At 38.9% G+C, this 21,872-nt stretch overlaps 1 protein-coding gene across 3 annotated transcripts in view; it reads right to left on the reverse strand.

Annotated features, from left to right (window-relative positions):
* Positions 1–21,872, reverse strand: part of NEO1 (neogenin 1) — a 240,935-nt gene that overhangs the window by 151,105 nt on the left and 67,958 nt on the right. For all 3 annotated transcript variants that reach the window (XM_080808312.1, XM_080808313.1, XM_080808311.1), the window contains exons 2-4: positions 20,053–20,370; positions 14,140–14,415; positions 10,186–10,339 (exon numbers count right to left, since the gene is read on the reverse strand). In XM_080808312.1, the coding sequence (XP_080664438.1) occupies positions 10,186–10,339; positions 14,140–14,415; positions 20,053–20,370 (748 nt within the window). The remainder of the gene's footprint in view (positions 1–10,185; positions 10,340–14,139; positions 14,416–20,052; positions 20,371–21,872) is intronic.

Here is a 21,872-nt window from a genome sequence, read left to right on the forward strand (position 1 = left end):
TCTTTGTCCAGCCCTAGATCCTAGCATTCTCCTGTATTTCTTCTCCCAAATTTCATTTTGTGTTTTACATTTAGGTCCATGAGTTAATTTTTTATATGAGATGTGAGACACAGGTTGAGACAGGTGACCAACTGCTCCAGTAGCGTTTGTTAAAAATGCTGTCTTCCTCCATTGACCTGCTTTCACATCTTTGTCAAAAATTAGTTAGGGATTTTTGTTTGGTCTAAATCTGAATTCTCTATTCTGCCCCAGTGATATATATGTGACTATCCCCCCATCGAGGCGATACAGTCTTGATCACTGTAGCTAGATACGAAGTCCTGGTATCAGGTTGACTGATTCTTCTCACTTTAAAAAAAAAAACTGTTAACTACTCCAGTTCCTTTGCAATTTTCCATCTGAATTTTAGAATAATCTTGTCTATATCTACAGAAGATCCTGCTGGGATATGGACAGGAACTGAGTTAACCTGTGTATCAATTTGAAGAACTGGTATCTTTACTACTGAGTCTTCTAATCCAAAGACACAGAAGGTCTATTTAGTTAGATCATCTTGATGTCTTTCATTAGCATTTTGTCCCTTTTAGCATGCAAATTTAACAAGTTTTGTTAGATTTTTAACCTAAGCATTTCAATTTTTTGTGAGTGATAGTAAATACTATTATATCTGTAACTTCGGTGTTCACAGGTTCATTGCTAGTATACAGAAATACAAATGATTTTCTCTTTATGGCCCATTCAACTGTATTTTTTTCTCCAAAATTTTTTTAAATGGGAAGGTACACACTTATATGCTCAGAATTGCTTCATAAACAAAAATTCCAAAAATGCAAAGTCCTTTGCATAAAGTTATTTCTGAGCATTTGTTCATTATAAACAGCCAAAATCATCTTAGGCAGTTTTCCTCCATTTCTGAAGGATGGCCATCCAGTTTGTTCCCAGTGGCCAGGAATGTTCTCCATTCCTCCTCCTTATTCTCAAGGATTAAAACTGTCTTAACTCTTCAATGAGACTTGAGGTTAGAGCAGCCTTCAGGAAGAGAAAATAAGAGCAGTAACAGGTTATGTCTTCTTCAATGACTATGAATGGCCCTTCTCAAAACACACTTGGCTTACCCTGGCTTGGCTTTGTCCTCTGCTGCCTTGGTCTGAATTAACCCAATCTTGTTTCCTGGTGCCTAATTTCTGCTTTATAACCTAGATTCTTCTTTTTTTTCCCATCATAGCAATTGTGCTTTTTAATCCCCATCACCTGTTTCACCCATTCCCCGACCCACCTCCCCTGTGGTAACCATCACCTTGTTCTCTATAGTTAAGAGTGTGTTTCTTGGTTTCTTTTTTTTTTAAACCTTATTTGTTTTTTAAATTCCACATATGAGTGAGACCATACAGTAGTTGTCTTTATTTATTTGTTTATTATCTAAGTTCAAAATTGTCTATTTGGTTCTTGAAATCTGCTATTTATTTGAGAAGACTTTTTGATGTTTTTGCTGAAATATTCTATTTTTTTTCATTTGTTCCAAGTGTGTTTGTAATCATTTGTTGAAGCATTTTTACGGTGACTGCTTTAAAATATATCAGATAATTCTAAAACCTGCCATCTCAATGTTGGCATCTGTTGTCTTTTCTCATTTGAGATGCTCCTCGTTCTTGGTATGATGAGTGATAATAAATTGAAATATGGATATCTGGGGTATATTATGAGACTCTGGATCTCACCAAACAAAAATCCCTAACTAATTTTTGACAAAGATGTGAAAGCAGGTCAATGAAGGAAAAACAGGATTTTTTAACAAACCTTTCATTTTAGGTGGCTTCTTCTGATACTGCTCTAGAGGAAGGGGGAGGAACCACCTCATTACTGTCAGAGGGAGGTGGAAGTCCAGGTTCCCTATTCAGTCTTCATTTTACTACCCAAGGGGAGGTGTGGATTTCTCATTATTCCTTAACAGGGTTGCGAGTTCTGAGTCCCCACTAGGCCTTCACTGATACTGTCCTCTGGCTGGTGCAGTAGGAATACCTCACTATCATTCCCCACATGGTGTCCACTGACACCATGGAGGGGGGCCCTCAATACTACATGATGATGAAAGTTCTGACTCTCCACAGGGCCTCTTTAATACTATCCCCGGGGGAAGGGAAGGAATGTCTCTACTGCCAGGTGGGATTAAAGTCCATGGTCCCTATATGGTTTCTACTAACACAGCAAAAGAGAGGGTTCCTTATTTAGCCTCTGATACCATACAGGTTGCAGGATTTCCTTACAAGCTGGTAAGGGTGGCAAGGTTAGCCTTCCCACTTGGCTTATGCTCATGTAGGTGAAGGTGGGGCTGCAGTTTCTTCTGTAGTGTTTGGTTAAAGTAGGAGTGATTTTAGTATTACACTTCTTGTCTTGCTATGCTTTCCCTTTCTGGGTCCTCTGGCTAAAGAGAGCACACGGTTGTTAAGAACTTCAGAGACATATCTAGTAAGGTGCTACAGTCAAGGTCAAAGAGGTTGCTGCTTGTGTTCTCCTCTAGGATTTTGATGGTTTCCCGTCTCACATTTAGGTCTTTCAATCATTTTGAATTTATTTTTGTGTATGGTATAAAAAAGTTACCCAGTTTCATTCTTTTGTATATTGTTGTCCAGTTTTTCCAACACCATTTGTTGAAGAGACTGTCTTTTTTCCATTGGATATTCTTTCCTGCTTTGTTGAAGGTTAGTTGACCATACAGTTGTGGGTCCATTTCTCGGTTTTTTTATTCTGTTCAAATGATCTATGTGTCTGTTTTTGTGTCAGTACCATAATATCTTGATGACTATAGCTTTGTAATATAGCTTAAAATTCAGAATTATGATGCCTCCAGCTTTGCTTTTCTTTTTCAGGGTCTTTAGTGGTGCCATACAAATTTTAGGCTCTGTGAAAAATGTTTGTGAAAGAGTTTGTTCTAGGTCTGTGAAAAATGCTGTTGGCAGTTTGATAGGGATTGCATTAAACGTGTAGAGTGCTTTGAGCAGTATAAACATTTTAACAATATTTGGGCATAGAATTTTTTCCATTTCTTTGTGTCCTCTTCAATTTCTTCCGTAAGTGTTCTATAGTTTTCAGAGTATAGATGTTTTACCCCTTTAGTTAGGTTTATTCCTAGATATCTTATGGTTTTTGGTGCAACTGTAATTGCAATCGATTCTCTGATTGCTATTTCTGCTACTTCATTATTGGTGTATAGAAATGCAACAGATTTCTGTACACTGATTTTTGTATCCTGTGACTTTACCGAATTCATGTATCAGTTCTAGCAACTTTTTGTTAGGAGTCTTCTGAGTTTTCTACATGGATTATCATGTCATCTACAAATAGTGACAGTTTGATTTCTTTCTTGCCATTTTGGGTGCCTTTTATTTCTTTTTGTTGTCTGACAGCTGAAGACTAGGGCTTCCAGTACTAGGTTAAAAAACAATGGTGAGAGTGGATATCCTTGTCATGTTCCTGACGTTAGGGGAAAAGCTCCTCAGTGTATCCCCACTGAGAATGATATTACCTGTGCATCTTTCATACATGGCCTTTATGATGTTGAGGTACATCCCATCTATCCCTACTTTGTTGAGAGTTTTTATCAAGAATGAATGGTGTACTTCATTAAATGCTTTTTCTGCATCTACTGAGAGTGTCATATGGTTCTTACCTCTTCTTTTATTGATGTGATGTATCACATTGACTGATTTGCAAATACTGAACCACCTTCACAGCCCAGGAGTAAATCCCATTTGATCATGGAATGAGTCTTTTAATGTCCTGTTGGATTTGATTTGCTAGAATCTCATTGAGAATTCTTACACCCATGTTCATTAGGAATAGGGGCCTGTAGTTCTCCCTTTTAGTGGGACCTTCATCTTGTTTTGGGATCAAGGTAATGCTGGCCTTGTAGAATGAGTTTGGAAGTTTTCCTTCCATTTCTATTTTTGGAACAGTATGAGAATAGGTATTAATTCTTCTTTAAATGTTTGGTAGAATTCCCCTGGGAAGCCATCTGGCCCTGCACTTTTTGTTTTTGAGATATTTTTGATTACTGATTCAATTTCTTTGCTGGTTTATCAGTCTGCTCAAGTTTTCTATTTCTTCCTGTTTCAGTTTTGGTAGTTTATACGTTTGTAGGAATTTATCCATTTCTTCCAGATTGCCCCATCTGTTGGCACATAATTTTTCATAATATTCTCCTACAATTGTTTGTATTTCTGTGGTGTTGACTGTGATCTCTCCTCTCTCATTTGTGATTTTATTTATTTGGGTCCTTTCTCTTTTCTTTTGTTAAATCTGGCTAGGGGTCTATCACTTTTATTCTTTTCAAAGAACCAGCTCTTGGGTTCATTCATCTGTTCTACTATAATGTGTATGTTTCTGTATCATTTATTTTTGCTCTAATCTTTATTATTTCCCTTCTTCTGCTGGCTTTAGGCTTCATGTGTTGTTCTTTCTCTAGATCATTTAGGTGTGAGGTTAAGTTGTATATTTGAGATTTTTCTTGTTTCTTGAGATAGGCCTGTATTCTTATATACTTCCCTCTTATGACAGCTTTTGTTGTATCCCAAAAGTTCTGGACCATCACGTTTTCATTATTATTTGTTTCCATGTATTTTTTTTTATTTTTTAATTTCCTGGTTGACAAACTTATTGTTTTGTTCTTTAACCTCCATGTATTTGTGGTCTTTGCAAATATTTTCTTGTGGTTAACTTCAAGTTCCATAGCATTACGGTCAGAAAATATGCATGGTATGATCTCAGTCATTTTGTACTTGCTGAGGTCTGATTTGTGACTTAGTATGTGATCTGTTCTGGAGAATGTCCCCTGTGCACTCAATAAGAATGTGTATTCTGCTGCTTTAGGATGAAATGTTCTGAACATATCTTTAAGTCCATATGGTCCAGTGTGTCATTCAAAGCCACTGTTTCCTTGTTGATTTTGCCTAGATCATCTGTCTGTTGATGTAAGTAGGGTGTTAAAATCCTCTACTATTATTGTATTTTCAATGAATTTCTTTATGTTTGTTACTCATATTTGGGTGCTCCCAAATTGGAAGCATAAATATTTATAATTGTTAGGTCATCTTGCTGGAAGACTAGGGCTTTTTTATTATGATATAGTACCCTTCTTCATCTCCTGTTACAGTCTTCAGCTTAAAATCTAGTTTGTATGACATAAGTACCGCTACTCTGGCTTTCTTTCTTTTTTTTATTTTTAATTTTTTTATTTTAATCAACATATAATGTATTTTTATCCCCAGGGGTCTGGCTTTCTTTTGATGTCCCTTAGCACAATAAATAGTTCTCTATCCCCTCACTTTCAATCTGCTCCTGTTTTTAGGTCTAAAATAAGTCTCTTATAGGTAGCATATAGCAATTTTTCCCATTTCTGACACCCTATGTCTTTTGATTGGTACATTTTGTCCATTTACATTCAGAGTGATTTTTTAATTAATTATTTTTATTAACATATGTGTTATTCGCCCAGGGGTACAGGTCTGTGAATCATCAGGCTTACACACTTCACAGCACTCACCATATCACATACCCTCCCCAATGTCCATCATCCAACTACCCTCTCCATACCCCCATTCAGAGTGATTATTGACAGATATGAATTTAGTGCTTGTTCTGTCATTTCTGGAGATTTTCTGTTTCTTTCTAGTCTTTGAAGATTTTGGTTCTTCTTTCCCATTCAGAAAGTCCCCTTTAATATTTCTTGCAGTGCTGGTTTAATGGTCATGAATTCCCTTAGTTTTTGTTTGTCTGGGAAACTCTATCACTCCTATTCTCAATGACCACTTCGCTGGATAGAGTATTCTTATCTGCATATTTTTCCCATTCAGCACGTTGAATATATCATGCCACTCTCTTCCGGCCTGCTAAGTTTCTGTGGAGAAATCTGCTCTTAACCTTATTTGTCTTCCACTGTAAGTTAGGGACTTCTCTTGCCTTGCTGCTCTTGGGATTTTTTTCTTTATCTCTATATTTTGCAAATTTAACTACAATACATCTGGGTGTTGGCCTGCTTTTGTTGATTTTGATGGGAGGTCTCTGTGCCTCCTGGATTCGGATGTCTGTTTTCTTTCCCATGTTAGCTAAGTTTTCAGCTATAATTTCCCCCAAATAAACGCTCCACTCCTTTTTTCTTCTTCTTCTTCTAAGACTCCTATAATATAAATGTTATTATGCTTTTTTTTTTATTATGCTTTATAGAGTCACCATGTCCCCTAAGTCTACATTTGCAATCCCATATTTTTTCCCCTCTTCTTTTAAGCTTCATTATTTTCCATAATTTTATCTTCTGTACCACTTATTCATTCCTCTGCTTTTTCTATCTTTGTGGTCATTATATCCAGATGGTTTTGCAACTTGGTTATAGCATTTTTTATTATGGCTTGACTAGTTTTAATGTCTTATCTCTGTGAAAGGGACCCCCTGGTATCCTCTATGCTTTTCTCAAGCCCAACTAGTAGCCTTATGATTGTTGCTTTAAATTCTGGATCAGGCGTATTATTTCTATCTGTTTTGATTAGATCCCTGGCCATGACCTCTTCTTGTTCTTTCTTTTGGCATGAATTCTTCCATCTTGGCATTATGTCTAGGTGTCTGTCTTCTGTGTGTTAGGAAAGCCAGAATTTTCTGTTTCCTGCTGCTGAGATTAATGGTTTTATGAGACGAGGTCATATACTGTCCAGGGCCTGGTGTTTCAGGAAGTGTTTCTGGTGTATGCTGTATGCACTCTGCTGCTATGTTTTGGCTGCTTTTTCCCTCAGGTCAGTCCTCTGCAGAATTTCTCCTTGCCTGCAGTGGGAAGTGTTTGGACCTTGGCCAGAGTGTGGTGGTTTTTAACTAGTGTGCTCTGATTTGTCTGCTTATTAAGAGAGACCTAATGCTATTTCCACTAGAGCTGAAGCTTTGTAGAGCTCTATAGTCAGTAGACTTGGTGCATGCAGGGGTTTTATGCTGATATTCTAGGGGAGAGTGCTGCTTCTCTGGTTCTCAGGCACACTTGCCTATGAAAAGCAGCACCTGCAGAGTGCAGTGGGGTGGGACTTGGTGTAGGCTGCTTGGATTAGGCTGCCACTGCTGGCGCTATGCTACTTATTGAAGTTAGTTTATGCTGAGGAATAGGGGAGAGAAATGTTAGCAGTGCCCTCCCTTGTCCCTGGAGAGGGGAGTTCTCAACCATTGCTGCCTGGGAAGCCCTCCCAGAAGAATAAACAATCTTCCCTCATGTGTCCCAGGTGTCTTTTAGTTCACTGCCTTCACCCTATCTGTATCTGGGCCATCTGCCCGCCTGGCAGCTCAGTGAACCCATGTTCTATCTCAGGCAGGCTGAGTTTTAAAACTCCAAACATTTGGGACCTGACATGGTAGAGGCCCCCACTGGTCCTCTAGAGGAGGGTCTCACTGCACTGGGACTGATTCAGATTTGTCCCAGAAGGGCAGTTGTACAAAAGCATAGGGGTGTGGTATTTGGAGAGAAGCACAGAGAAGAGCCAGTATCCAAATTAGCCACCCTCTGCAGGTAGCTCCGCACCTATGCTGAGGGGCATGGGAAGTGACTCTTTTGTTCCCAGAGAGTCAATGCCATCTCTTCCAGATGCACTCCAAGAAGGGGGAATCGTCTCTCCCAGTGCACCCTCAGATTTCACCATCTTCCCCTGGCCTCTCTGTCCTCCTTCTCCACAGAAGCACTGCAATGCCCTCAGGGCTCCATACCACCCACGCAATGGACCTCTAAAACTCCAATCTTTGAGCCTCATTCATTGTTAATAACTCACAAAAATCAGCCCCTCTAGTTTTCCCACTTGGGGGAAGAATTTTCCTTGTGCGATCTCCTGTGTACTCCTCTCTCTCTCTCTCTCTCTCACCTCTCTCCATGATCAGGGCTCCCTACCTTCTGCAGCACCTGTGATCTGCTTATCTTCACAATTTCCTTCTATGATGATAAAATACAAAAACTTTAAAAAGAACCTATTTTAGTTTTCCTACTCCTTTTTTTTTCAAGATTTATTTATTTCTGGGGTATTTGGGTGGTTCAAGTGGTTAAGTGACCTACTCTTGGTTTAGGCTCAGGTCATGATCTCAGAGTCCTGAGATTGAGCCCCATGTCAGCATCTGCACTCAGTGCAGCATCTAGTTGTTCCTCTCCCTCTCCTTCTACTCCTCTCCCCACTTGCATTCTCTCAAATAAATAAAATTTAATTAAAAAGTAATTTTAAAATGTATTTATTTGAGAGAGAGAGAAAGAACACCTGCGTACAAGCAGGGGAAGGGGTGGGGCAGGAGGGGGGGAAAAGGGGGTGAGAGAGAAAATCCCAAAAAGACTCCCTACTGGGTGTGGAGCTCAGTGCAGGGCTGGATCTCATAACGCTGAGATCATGCCCTGAACAGAAGTCAAGGGTTGGACCTTTAACCGGCTGAGCCACCCAGGAGCCTCAGCTTTCCTACTCCTGATAAACATTTTGTTCTAACATGTAGCCAATTTAAATTTCTACCCTAGGGACGCCTGGGTGGCTCAGTGGGTTAAGCCTCTGCCTTCGTCTCAGGTCATGATCCCAGGGTCCTGGGATTGAGCCCCGCATTGGACTCTCTGCTCAGCAGGGAGCCCGTTTCCCCCTCTCTCTGCCTGCCTCTCTGCCTACTTGTGATCTCTGTCATATAAATAAAATCCTAAAAAAATAAAAAAATAAATTTCTACCCTAAGAGAGCTTCAAATTTTTATCCCCTTTTTAAAGGTTCCCTATGTTTCAGTTAGCACAAGTTTTAACTATTCCCTAGAAGTCTTATAAATTCTTTGCATAATATTTAGCTGGGGAAAGGAGTGGAAAGAAACAAAGTAAAATACAGGCAGAAGTAGTTGGTGACTGGGTGGGTGCTGAGAAAGAAAAGGTGATACTAGAGATGATACCATCAGTTTTGCTAATGAAACACCTTAGTGCATTCTATCATTCCCACCTATCACTGAAGGTTGATCACCAAGCTAACTAGAGAGTTACCCCTTTCCCAGGTCTTGGTTACTTCAGTACAGAAATTAAGACTGTCTGCTTACTTTGGATTACTTAGTTGGGAATCTTTAGACCTGCTCAGTCCAAATCAACAGCCACTAGCCATGGGTGGTCTCTGACAATTGAAATGTGGCTAGAAAGACTGAAGACTGAACTCTGAATTTCATTTAATTTTTATTTAAATGTAAAAGCTGAAGCAACACTAACCACAACTTCATTGTTTTGGTAGAACTACATTTCACTTTAACTGGTGTATCATATAAATTATTACTATTGTATTTAGTACTGGGGGGTTACATCTTGGTTTGTTTTTTTTTTTTAATCTAGCTACCAAAAATTTTAAATTACATACATGGCTGCATCAGATTTCTATTGGACAGCACTGCTTTGCAACAATGGTCCTCAACTGAGGACCATTCTGTCCCCCAAGGGGACATCTGTCAACATCTAGAAACATTTTCAGTTGTCACAACTTGGGAGAGCTACTAGCATATAGTGGATAAAGGCCAAGGAAGATACTGAACATCCTGCAACACACAAAATGACTTTGCTTTGTAAACAAAATATACCTAAATACCACCACCACCACGGTTCTTTTATTAGAATAAAACAGAGAAAAGCGCCCATTACATATGTCAAGTATCCATTACACACGGAAGTAATGAGGGAAGACAGGATGCCTGACGTTAAGAGAAATGGCTTTTGTGGAAGAGGAAGGATTTATGATCATAGAAGAAGGTTGGTATGATTTTAAAAGGCAAAAACAGAAGGATGAGGAATACATTCTCTTTTATTGTTAGAATAAAGGAAAAAACTATTGTGAACAAAAAAGCACATGAAAAGGAATGAGAAATCAGGCTAGTCAGGACCAGAAACTCCTGCAACAATTTAGGGAAGGAGGTCTTGAGGCCTTAAGCTAAGTATACTGTAGCTTAGAAAGAACAAACAGAATAATTACCCCTTATTTTGAAAATTTGAAAGCAATTTTTTCTTTAAACATCCTAATCATATATACCATATAAACTATTTCAAGAATGATAAATGAGCATTATAATGTGCTTAAATAAAAATAGATAACCTTTTTTTTTTCCATTATTAATCAGTAGTCCCCAATTAGATTAGACCAAGTCTCAAGGCAAGGCTGAAAAGGCTTTTAGGCAGACATTACCTTTCTGTGTCCAGTGCCTCCTCATTTTTCATCCATCTAATGGCTGGAGTAGGAAGTCCCGAAGCAACACATGGCAACACCACACTCTGACCAATGATTCTGACTAAGGAAGAAGGTTGTTTCAAAAATACCAAGTTTGAAGTGAACTCAGGATCTAAAAAATTTAAAAAATGAAAGACAATAATTAAGAAAGCACTTTACTACTTTAATGATGATGGATGGCAAATTCCTGTTCAGTCTGTGTGGCTTTATTATTTTATTTTAAGTAGACTCTATCCCCAAGATCAAGGGGTGCACACTTTACCAGCTAAGCCACCCAGGCACCCTATGTGGTTTTGCATAACAAAATATTTTAAGCAAAAGTGACACAAGAAAAGTCCATTTAAATTAGCAAACATTTCAGGGTGCCTGGGTGGCTCAGGTGGGTAAGCATCTGACTCTTGATTTTGGCTCAGGTCATGATCTCAGGGTTGTGAGATTGGGCCCTGCTTTAGGCTCTGAGCTCAGCAGTGAGTCTCCTCGAGATTCTCTCTCTCCTCCTCCCTCTACCCACCCCCCTCAAATTAAATAAGTAAATCTTAAAAAATAAATTAGCAAACATTTTCTTAGTCACTTAAAGCACTGTGCTAGGCTCTCTGGGGACCTCAAGGATGTAGAAGTTGTAGCTCCTAACTTCAGGGTGCTTACTGGTCAACTGAGGGATATTTAACAAGAATCCCCTTCACATTAAAAACATTGAATGAATTAAATGTTTCATGAGTGGTACAAAGACAGAAAAGACTGTGCAGGCTCAGGATCCTTAACAGCACCCTCACCATTCACAGGGATTTCATAAGAGGTTTCCTTTCCATCCCTACATCTGTGTGTTACTTCTGAAAATCTTTCTTGAGTTTCATCTCTTTAACTCACTCACTTAGTCTGTCAATCCCTTGCTTTTTACAATGGTACGACTATTAGGCTGCCACTGTGTGTGTTCACTTTATACAGCTACTCCTCTAATGAACATCTGAGAAGGCCACACTCCAATGGCTAGAAGACAGGGTTCTCTACTTGATGGAGTGGTACTTCCAGGGTTCAGTTTTGAGGGAAAAAGTCCGTTCTCAGTTAAAGAGATAGGACTCTTGTCCCCATACTCTCAGAAAAAGATGTTCTACAGCCATGGTAACAACCACCAGGCCTGGCTTTAAACATGTGTAACTAATGAATGATAGTTCTGTAGCCACAGTAACAAGAAAACATTGTCTAATGGATGAGTGACAGCTCGCTTCAGCAAACAAGCCTTTGAAAGCCAGCCAATGAGTGACAGCTTCAGGCTTTAAAAGTCAGTCATTCAGCAGTGGAATCACTTGCTTCTATAGTGAACATTAACTTGCTCTCACCTCTGTAACCAACCATAAAACATGCTTCTATGGCTGACAACCAACCCACTCTTGCTCCTTAACCAACAAACCAAATACGTCTTCCCCCAAATTCTTTATGCGATCAGCAGTTTGCATTAAGAAAGCGATGTTTGGAGAACAGTGTGGAGATTCCTCAGGAAATTAAAAATAGATCTTCCCTATGACCCTGCAATTGCACTGCTGGGTATTTACCCCAAAGATACAGATGTAGTGAAAAGAAGGGCCATCTGTACCCCAATGTTTATAGCAGCAATGGCCACGGTCGCCAAACTGTGGAAAGAACCAAGATGCCCTTCAACGGATGAATGGATAAGGAAGATGTGGTCCATATACACTATGGAGTATTATGCCTCCATCAGAAAGGACGAATACCCAACTTTTGTAGCAACATGGACAGGACTGGAAGAGATTATGCTGAGTGAAATAAGTCAAACAGAGAAAGTCAAGTATCATATGGTTTCACTTATTGGTGGAGCATAACAAATAATATAGAGGACAAGGGTAGATGGAGAGGAGAAGGGAGTTGAGGGAAATTGGAAGGGGAGGTGAACCATGAGAGACTATGGACTCTGAAAAACAACCTGAGGGTTTTGAAGGGGCGGGGGTGGGAGGGTGGGGGAACCAGGTGGTGGGTATTAGGGAGGGCACAGATTGCATGGAGCACTGGGTGTGGTGAAAAAACAATGAATACTGTTACGCTGAAAATAAATAAAAAATAAAAAAATAAAAAAAAATAAAAAAAAAAAAAAGAAAGCGATGTTTAATAACTATGGTTTTCCCTCACTGAAGTAAATAAAATATTTAGTAATTTGGTTTTGTTTCAGATATGGAGTGGTGGTTCATCCTCTGACACTGAAAATCTTGTTTCCCTGGATCTGGTTTTGAGGATTTCCTTGAATGGTACCCCAGGTACAGAGAAGAAATAGGACCTCCGCCATATATAAGCAAGTCAGGAAGTGGGCCGGGGGACACTGCAATATGGTAATAGTTTTCTTTTTTCCAATGGGATTTAGCTAAATTTAATCATATTTTGATAGAAACAAATCTGAACAAATATTTACTGGCTTCTATGTGCCAGTTACCACTCGTGGCAGTAGACAAAATTCCCTATGCTTGCTGACCTTATATACCACTGGGGGAGAGAGACAAGAAATGAAAGACATTGTGTATCAGACAATGGATATGTTCTGAAATAAAACTAAGAGGGAAAGAGGAAAGTACCAGGACAGATATGGAAGACTATTGTTTTAAACAGTGGCCAAGGAAGGTTTAACAATGAAGTGATATTTGAGCAGAGAAATAAGACGGTTGTGTCAGGCAGATATCTGAGGAAGAGGATTCCAGGCAAAGCAAAAGGCGAGTAGAAGATACTGTCTTCTACTAATGTCTGGAGTGTTCTAGAAACATAAAGTGGCCACAATCACAGAGTGAGGGAGAGCAGAGTACCAGATAGAAGGAGAGAGATGGGGAGGGAGGTAGCATTAAGATTATACAAAGCCTGACAGGCCAAGGACTTTAATGTTTACTCTAAGATGAGAAACCATCAGGTTCTGAGCAAAGATGTAACATGATCTAATATACACTTTATTTTACAATCTAATAAACATTTTAAAAAATAATTTTGGCTGCCAAGCTGAAAACACACAGGGACAGGAATGACAAAGGCATGGATGATGATGACAAAGAAAGAAACTACATTTGAAAAAAAAAAAAAATCAGTTCAAAGCCCATCAGGAACACCCTCAGGCATCACTGCTCACAACACTGGGCTCACCTTGCAAGCCAAGCCATAGACTAAAAATTAGCCTATGAAGTAGTTGTATATAAAAAAGTTTGCCCGAACAATGTAAAGATGGCCCCATTATATTCACAAACTCAGGTCTGAAGGAAGAAATATGGAATCTGGCCCCCAGCAGTGAGAATGGAAGCTGAAAGGCCAGGAGACAGCAAGAGGCTGTCATGTGAGCAACATGTGAGAGGAAGTTGTGAGTAAGCAGAAGTTACACAGCTGAGAAAAGACACACGAAACAGAGAAGGAGAGTCAGCAGGGGCAGAAAGAGTGAGAACCCACAAACAGAGGGAGGAAGGGCCTGAGTTTACATTAAAATGGGGAGCGCTATAAAGATCTGAGAACCCTGCTTACCGGTGTCTTCCAGAGCTGCTGTATCACTTACTACTCTGCCCATCCCCTCCATGAGCTAGCCCGAGTGAGTCCGGATTCTGACAAGAGATCTAACTATATGAAGTACCCCATTACAGGGAAGGAACAGATAGAGGCTAGACAAAACACGGACTTAGTGTGTCTTTGGCCAAGAAGAATGCCATAGGTATTAAATACACTTTACCGCTTGATAAATTTCTACTAACGTATTCACCTAAGAGTGAATCTTTCTGGCACTTTTTCTTTTCTCTGCCTGTGAGAAACTGAGACTTCTTATGCTGACTTTAATTTGTCACACCACATATTTAACAGTGTTTATTAAAAGAGATAATTCTAAAAGTACAATTTTTATCCATTAATAAACACAAAACTACAAGTCCTGATAATAAATACCTGGAAGAACTTTCAATTCAGCTTCATCGCTATACTTTGGAGGCCCACCACTTTCCACTATACAGCGATAAAGTCCCCCATCTCCTTCAGTAGCGTTGCTGATAACCAGTGTTCCACTTGGAAGTTTGGTAACTCTATCATCCAGAAGAAGGGGCTGTCTGTTCTGTTCCCACCTCACGAATGGGACCAGATCTACATTAACTTCACAATTCAGAATTGCACTATTCCCAGCATAAACTGAAGAAGGTTCTGGTTGGCTGGCAAATCTTGGAAGACCTGGATTATAAAGGAAAAGAAGAAATAAAATGTAGTTAAATGTTACTGTAAAATGTAGTCACAGGAACCAGGAGCAAGTCAGCCCACGTGGTCATATGTATGGTCAAGCAGAAGGTCCATGGGTCAAGAAACTGACTACAACAGGGGTACAGGTCAAATAAGTAAATGTACTAGGATAACTGGAGTCACACTGCTCACAGTTGGAGAAGCAAGGTACAAATATGGAAAAGCAGAAGGGAAGAATAAAGCCCATGGTACTGGTAGACTTGAGGCATCAGTATAAACTTAGTTTTATATAATTACACAAATACAGCTAAACACATATACAGATATAAATGTATATATAAAATATATATACATTTCATACACAGCCATTACATACATACATATATATATGTGTGTGTGTATATATATATGTATGTATGGATGTATGTATAAATCTCCTGGCTTTGTTCAGAGAGTCCAAAATCAATGCCATTTGCAATATGGACATATCAAAAGGACACAGAAGTCATCTGAAGGGAGTTTCCTCCGGCTAAAACTGGGATAATGATAATCGATGCAGAAAAGAATGAATGGATGCTAAACTCACTGGTGAAAGTTGGATAAGGAACAGGATAGAGAGTCTCAAATTAACTCTTCCCAAAATACTTATTACTAATTAATAAAATTACAAAATATTTAACTTTACAGTGGAGAAACACAGCATTGACCATACTAACAAAGTAATAAATGTTAACATCACCAGGAAACAAAACATCAGACACTTCCTGATATTATGCACTAAGAAGAACACAGCATCTCTTACTTCTGTGATATTCCTTCCCAAAATGTAAAACCTGAGTCTATTCATAGGGGAAACTCAGAAAACACAAAATGAGACAAGGATAAACTAAAGAATGGTTTGACACCAAAACAGCCTAAACTACTCAACACAACATGTAATCCTGGACCAGAAAGGAGCGGCAGAGCGGCAAATTCCTGCTTTTGTTTTTTGCTATTAAGAACTTTACTGATGGGGTGCCTGGGTGTCTCAGTGGGTTAAAGCCTCTGCCTTCGGCTCAGGTCATGATCTCAGGGTCCTGGGATCGAGCCCCGCATTGGGCTCTCTGCTCAGCAGGGAGCCTGCTTCCTCCTCTCTCTGCCTACTTGTGATCTCTCTCTGTCAAATAAATAAATAAAATCTTTAAAAAAAAAAAAAAAAGAGAGAGAACTTTATTGAGACATCCAGTAAAATCAGAATGGTCTCTATGGTAGTAGTGTATTAAGGCTAATTTCCTAAAATTGATGGATCGTTATTTAGCAGAGTATTTTTGTTTTTAGGAAATATACATGGATGTATTTAGGTGGGGGTAATGCCTCCAACTTAGCCATAATAGTTCAGAAAAAAAAAAAAAAGATTTGGGTATGTTTGTGGGGGGTTATAAGGCAGACACAGTAAAATGTTAACAACTAGGTAATCTGAGTGAAGAATATATGGGATTTCTTGGTTTCATTCTTGCAATAATTATATGAGTTTGAAATTATTTCAAAATAAAATATTAAGAAAAATGTAGATGCTATAGAATGTAGTGGTTAAGAGCCTAAGTTCTGGAGTCACATAACCTGAATGTGAATCCCAACTCTACCACTTCATGGCTGTGTGACATCAGCAAGTTACTTAACCTCAAAGCCTCAGTTTCTCCATCAGTAAAATGAGAACAATATGAGGCCTCCTATGGTGTTAAAAAGGTTAATACTTAACATAAATACTTCATATATAACACACTTCCTGGCATATAAAAACTCAAATGGTAGGGGTGCCTGGGTGGCATGATCAGGTAAGCATTTGACTCTTGGTTTCAGCTCAGGTCATGATCTCAGGGTATTGGGATAAAGCCCTGTGTCTGGGTCCATAGTCAGTGCAGAGCTGGCTTGCGATGCTCTCTCCGTCTCTGCCCCTCCCGCTCATGCTCTCTCTCTCCCTCTCTAAAATAAATAAGTAAATCTGGAAAAAAATTATTCAAATAGTATTATTAGCAGTAACATCTAAAAGGTCACTCTGAGATGTGGAGAACACAACAAAATGTTTCTTTAAAGACTAACAAACATGGTAAATTACGAGAGACAGTTCCAGGTTTTGTAGCTTTACAATGGTGTATTAGTCCATATAGAAATAACATTCAAGTTATCTAGCTTTCTTACAAATTTTACTCATTTTTTATATCAAGGGGATACAACAACATATGTGGCATTGGCAGACAAGAGATTTCTCCAAGTTTCTGACCAGGGAAAGGAGATGGAGGAACCAGTTCGGACATATCACGGCAGAAACTGCTGCAGCTTCCTCTGCTCACAAGTAGGAGGCCAATTTGTCCTGCTGCTTCCAGAGAATTACCGAAAAGAGAGGGATTAGGAGGAGCCAGACACGGGCTTCACAAGAAGAGATTAACTATGTCTGTATTCAGACCATTCAATTCCTCCACCTTTAGGCACGAAACCCTCCAGCCAGGCTACTGCCCAGGCAGTAAAACAAAAATTTCTACTGTGGAGAAATGAGTGCATGGAAGACACTTCTATTTAATTTTATGAGTTACTACCTATTTTGTGTTCTTTCAAAAATTTCCCTTCTTAGTTGACTTGGCCAGAATCAGCTTCTATCGCTTGCAACCAACGAACACTAACCAATATTCTTTAAGAATGGCAATGTGGCAGTATCTTCTTGAAAAAAAAATTAGTTTTGTTGAGATACAATTTATATACCATAATGTTTATCATTTAAAGTCCACAATTCAACAGTTTTTAGTATATACATAAAGTTGTGCAACTATCACCATAATCTAACTGGAGAACATTTTCATCATCCTCCAAAGAAACTGTGTACTCACTTGCAGTCATCCCCCATTCCCTGGATTCATCCGCCCAGCCCCTTGTGCCCTTACCTCAGCCCTAGAAAACCACCAATCTACTTCTTGATTCCCTATATTTGCTGCTTCTGGACATTTCATGTATATGAAGTCATATGATATGTGGCTTCTCGCACTTAGCATCATGTTTTTCAGGTTGGTTCACATTGCAGTACATATCAGAATTTCATTCCTCTTCCTTGCTGAATAACATTCCATGTATGAATAGTCCACAGTTTGGTTAGCCAAACTTGATAAGCTCTTCCCACTTTTTGGCTATTATGGATAATGCTGCTATAATTATTCATGTACAAATTTTTGTACAGACCTGTCTTTTCATTTCTCTGGGGTTGATACCTAAAAATGGAATTGCTCGATCATAAGGTAACTTGATGGTTAAAATTTTGAGGAGCAGCCAAACAGTCCAGTGCTCTTTTTGAAATAAACACACACACAAAGTATATTCTATGATCCAGCAATTAATACAATTACTAATTCTGATCATCTTTTCTACAGAGATTTATAAAAGACTGTTTACTATATTACTACCTTTAACATAAGACAATTTTTATTCATGTAACTGTTCATTTAAAAGGGAATCTTTGGATAAATCACAGTATATCTATACAATGGACATTATGCAACTATTAAAAGAAATTTTATTCATCTCTTAGCTCAGATCTTCTTTCCTCCTGATACTCAGGCCATGAGTGAGTTAAATAACTCTCCTACAGAATCTTGTCTGCAGCCAAAGAACTGACTATATTGTATTAGAATTGGCTGTTTACTAGGACATTAGACCAAAAAATGCTTCCTGAAGGATATGAAAGTTAAAAAGGATGGACAAACCCAGCAGAGTAGAAAGAGAGGAAAAAGCAGACGACAGGTGTAACAGGCAGTGGGGAAGCCATGAGCAAAGGCCAGAGACAGAGAATAAAGGGATCTGAAAATATTCGGTACTGGCAGAGCTTAAAATGTGATGAAAGTGGTCCTGGCTGCTGCTGATGGAAGAGGGCAGGGACAGAGGCAGGGTGGAGTGCTAAGAAATGAAGCTGGAGAGGCACGCCTGGGTGGCTCAGTCGGTTAAGCAGCTGACTCCTGATTTCGGCTCAGGTGATGATCTCAGGGTCCTGGGATATAGGCCCACATCAAGCTCTGTGCTCAGCAGGGAATCTGCTTGAGATTCTCTCCCTCTCCCTCTGCCCTTCCCCACTCCTCTCTCTCTCTCTCTCTCTAAAATAAATAAATAAATAAATAAATAAATATCTAAAAAGGGAGGGGGAAGAGAAAAGGAGGGAGGAAGGGAAGGAGGAAGGGAGGGAGAGAGGAAATCAGTAAGTCAGGAAGCTATAGAAGTGAAGGTCAGCTCATGAAAAGACCTAGAGGCCTGTTCAAGAGTTTAGTCATCTACTTGATGTTGTCACTGAGGAGCTACTGAAGAGTGAGGAGAGAGCCTGACCACTGGACTGGAAGAGGGAAAGAACGAGGCAGCGGACAGTGACAGGCTGTGTGTGGTGAGGGATGGTGAGGACAAGCCTCAGGACTACATACACGGGAACCAGGAAGCAGAACCCACTGGATTTGGTGAATGGCTGTGGAAGACTGCTGAAAGGAAGGAGTCACGATTAAAGCCAAGCTTAAGAACATAAATGATAAACAGCTTACCTAAGTGACACTGTAGGGGCAGTCACAATGCGAACTTATTTGTCAGCATGTTGCAGAAAGCCTGGCAAGCAGATTAGAGGAAGAAAGGGAGGGAGGGAGAGAAAGGAAAAGAAGAAAGGGGGTGGGGGGGAGGCTAATTATCAAAAGAAGTGACTTTTTTCCCCTTGTCTTTTTCCATCCTCAGTCTGTGGTTAGGGAATAATTATAGCAGCTTTATATCACACTCAAATTCAGCTTCGAGTATCTGGTGATCATACTCTGAATGAATCATATTCTGAATGAATGAGCAGATACAGCCTGGAGTGAGTGGGAAATGGGCAACCATCACCCTACAGTGGCAATGAGATGGGAAACTACTCTGTTCCTCATGTTCTTTTTTTTACATGTCAGCATTTTACCAAGATGAATATAAATATAAGACTTAAACATAAGACAATTTTTGTACAGTGTGACCCTTAACAATAACTACTTCCTCTAGTACTTGAGTGAAGAAACACTGACCCGAAGACGACCAGTGTCTACTACAAGGCAGGTATGACTTATTCAGCTTACACTTCCATTATTCTTCAAATAAGAATGCTCTAAAAGGGAGTGAATGTTTGTGTCTTTACAACTTCCTGCTCTTCACCTTAATACCCACATCCCACAGGTTTTTAAATAATTAATCCAATTAAGCGTCATTTCCTTGGCTGGGGCACAAGGGAACCAAGATTCTGGTGACACTGCAAGTTTTCCAAAGCCATACTAAGTGGTTATGCTGGGGAGGATAAAAGTTAGCAATCAAAGCGAATCAATTTTCCTATACGACTTCCTCTGTCATTTCCAAGTTAAAAAGAAGTAAAGAATGGACTTAATACTTCTGATTGCAACTATAAGCCCTCTAAATGACAGAAAGAGTTCATTCCCTACAGCACTAAGCAAGTCTTAGCATAATGCCGTGCACCTAGCAGATGCTCAACTGGACTTGCTAAAAGAGTACTTTCTTGTCACCAGTTAAATGAAAACTCTAGGATAATACTGCTTTTTATGAAGATATATCTTTTATAAAAATTTAAAAATACACATAAATTACTTTTTAAAAACGTACCTGCTACTGTGAGCTTGGCTGTTCTGCTGACAATAGTTCCAAGACTCTCAACAGTGGCCACACACTGATAATAACCTTCATCAGGTTTATTGTGTTTGGAATGCACCACATTGCTGATAAATAAAGACCCATCTGAGAGAAGCTGGCGTCGGTCATCTGATACTAAGTTTAAAAAAGTTCCATCTTTCTTCCATTCAATTTTTGGAGAAGGTTCAGAATATGCTGAACAGTTCAATATAACAGAAGAGCCTCTAACTGAGAGTGTATCCACTGGTTCCACCAGAAAATAAAATGGAGTGAATGTTCGAATGCTGGATCCTACAAAAATAATAAAAAGAACAAAGTTAAGCAAAGCTTTCTTCTTCTATTTCTGTAAGAAAATATAATTTGTATAAAAGTTATTGTTAAATAATTATGCTGTTTGGATATGATACATGAAAGTCATTTCACTATAAGTATCTAATAAATAAAATTTCTCTTACTAGGAAATCAAAATATGACCCCTTTAAAAGATGAAAAAAAGACCCTGCCAGATGAGATAACCCAAATTTGTTAAATTACATGAATATCTAATGAAAATTTTATTTCAAACCCTACAATGGGATTTATAAATATTTAAAATTATTTTATTCAAAGTGAAATTTTCTATGAAACATAAAAGAAGCACAAAATTGAAATGATTCTTTGTTATTAATAAGGTATGTTTACTGGCTGTATTTGTTTCAGAAATTCAACATAAATATACTATGTCCATTTTTCTAGTGGATTACTCATCCTATTGACCTAGCAATTTTTGGGCCTAGCTACCATGTTTTGCAAATATCCCTTTTTCCACTTTGACTTCATTTTTATTATAAGAAAGCAAATTTTAACTCATAAAATTAAATGTTATACTTAAAAAGATTTTTATCCCAAGATTATAAAAAAATTCCAGCTTTGTTTTGTGCTAGTACTTCCGTGATTTCATTTTCTACATTTAATCTTCATCTGTAACTCATTTTTTAAGTAGGGAGCTCACAACCCTGAGATCAAGACCTGAGTTGAAATCAAGAGTCAGATGCTTAACCAACTGAGCCACCCAGGTGGCCCTAGAATTCATTTTGCTGTAAAGAGCACAGGAGGGATCAGTTTAATTTTTCTAAGTCCTTGGCCAGTTCCTTGAAAATGAGAAGAACATAGTTTTTTTTTTAATTTGCGATAGGAACCTTCATACTGTTTTCCAGTACCAGCTGTACCAGCTTGCATTCCCACCAACAGTGTAAAAAGGTTCTCCAGATCCTCACCAAAATTTACTGTTTCCTGTCTTGTTCATTTTTGCCATTCTAACTGGCATAAGGTGGTATCTATCTCATTGTTGTTTTGATTTGTATTTCCAATGGCTAAAAATAGAACTACCCTATGACCCAGCAATTGCACTACTAGGTATTCACCACAAAGATACAGACGTAGTGAAAAGAAGGGGCACATGCACCCCAATGTTCATAGTAGCAATGCCCACAATAGCCAAACTGTGGGAGGAGATGAGATGCCCTTCAACAGAAGAATGGATAAAGATGTGGTTCATATACAGAATGGACTATTACTCAGCCATCAGAAAGGATGAATACCCGCCATTTGCAATGACATGGGTGAAACTGGAGGTGATTATGCTAAGTGAAATAAGTCAACCAGAGAAAGACAATTATCATATGAGTTCACTCATATGCGGAACATAAGGAATATAGCACAGAGGACCACAGGGGAAGGGTGGGAAAACTGCATGGGAAAAAATCAGAGAGGGAGACAAACCATGAGAGACTCTGGACTCTGGAAACCAAACT

Source organism: Martes martes (assembly GCF_963455335.1).
Source record: "Martes martes genome assembly, chromosome: 7".
Taxonomy (NCBI): Eukaryota; Metazoa; Chordata; class Mammalia; order Carnivora; family Mustelidae; genus Martes; species Martes martes.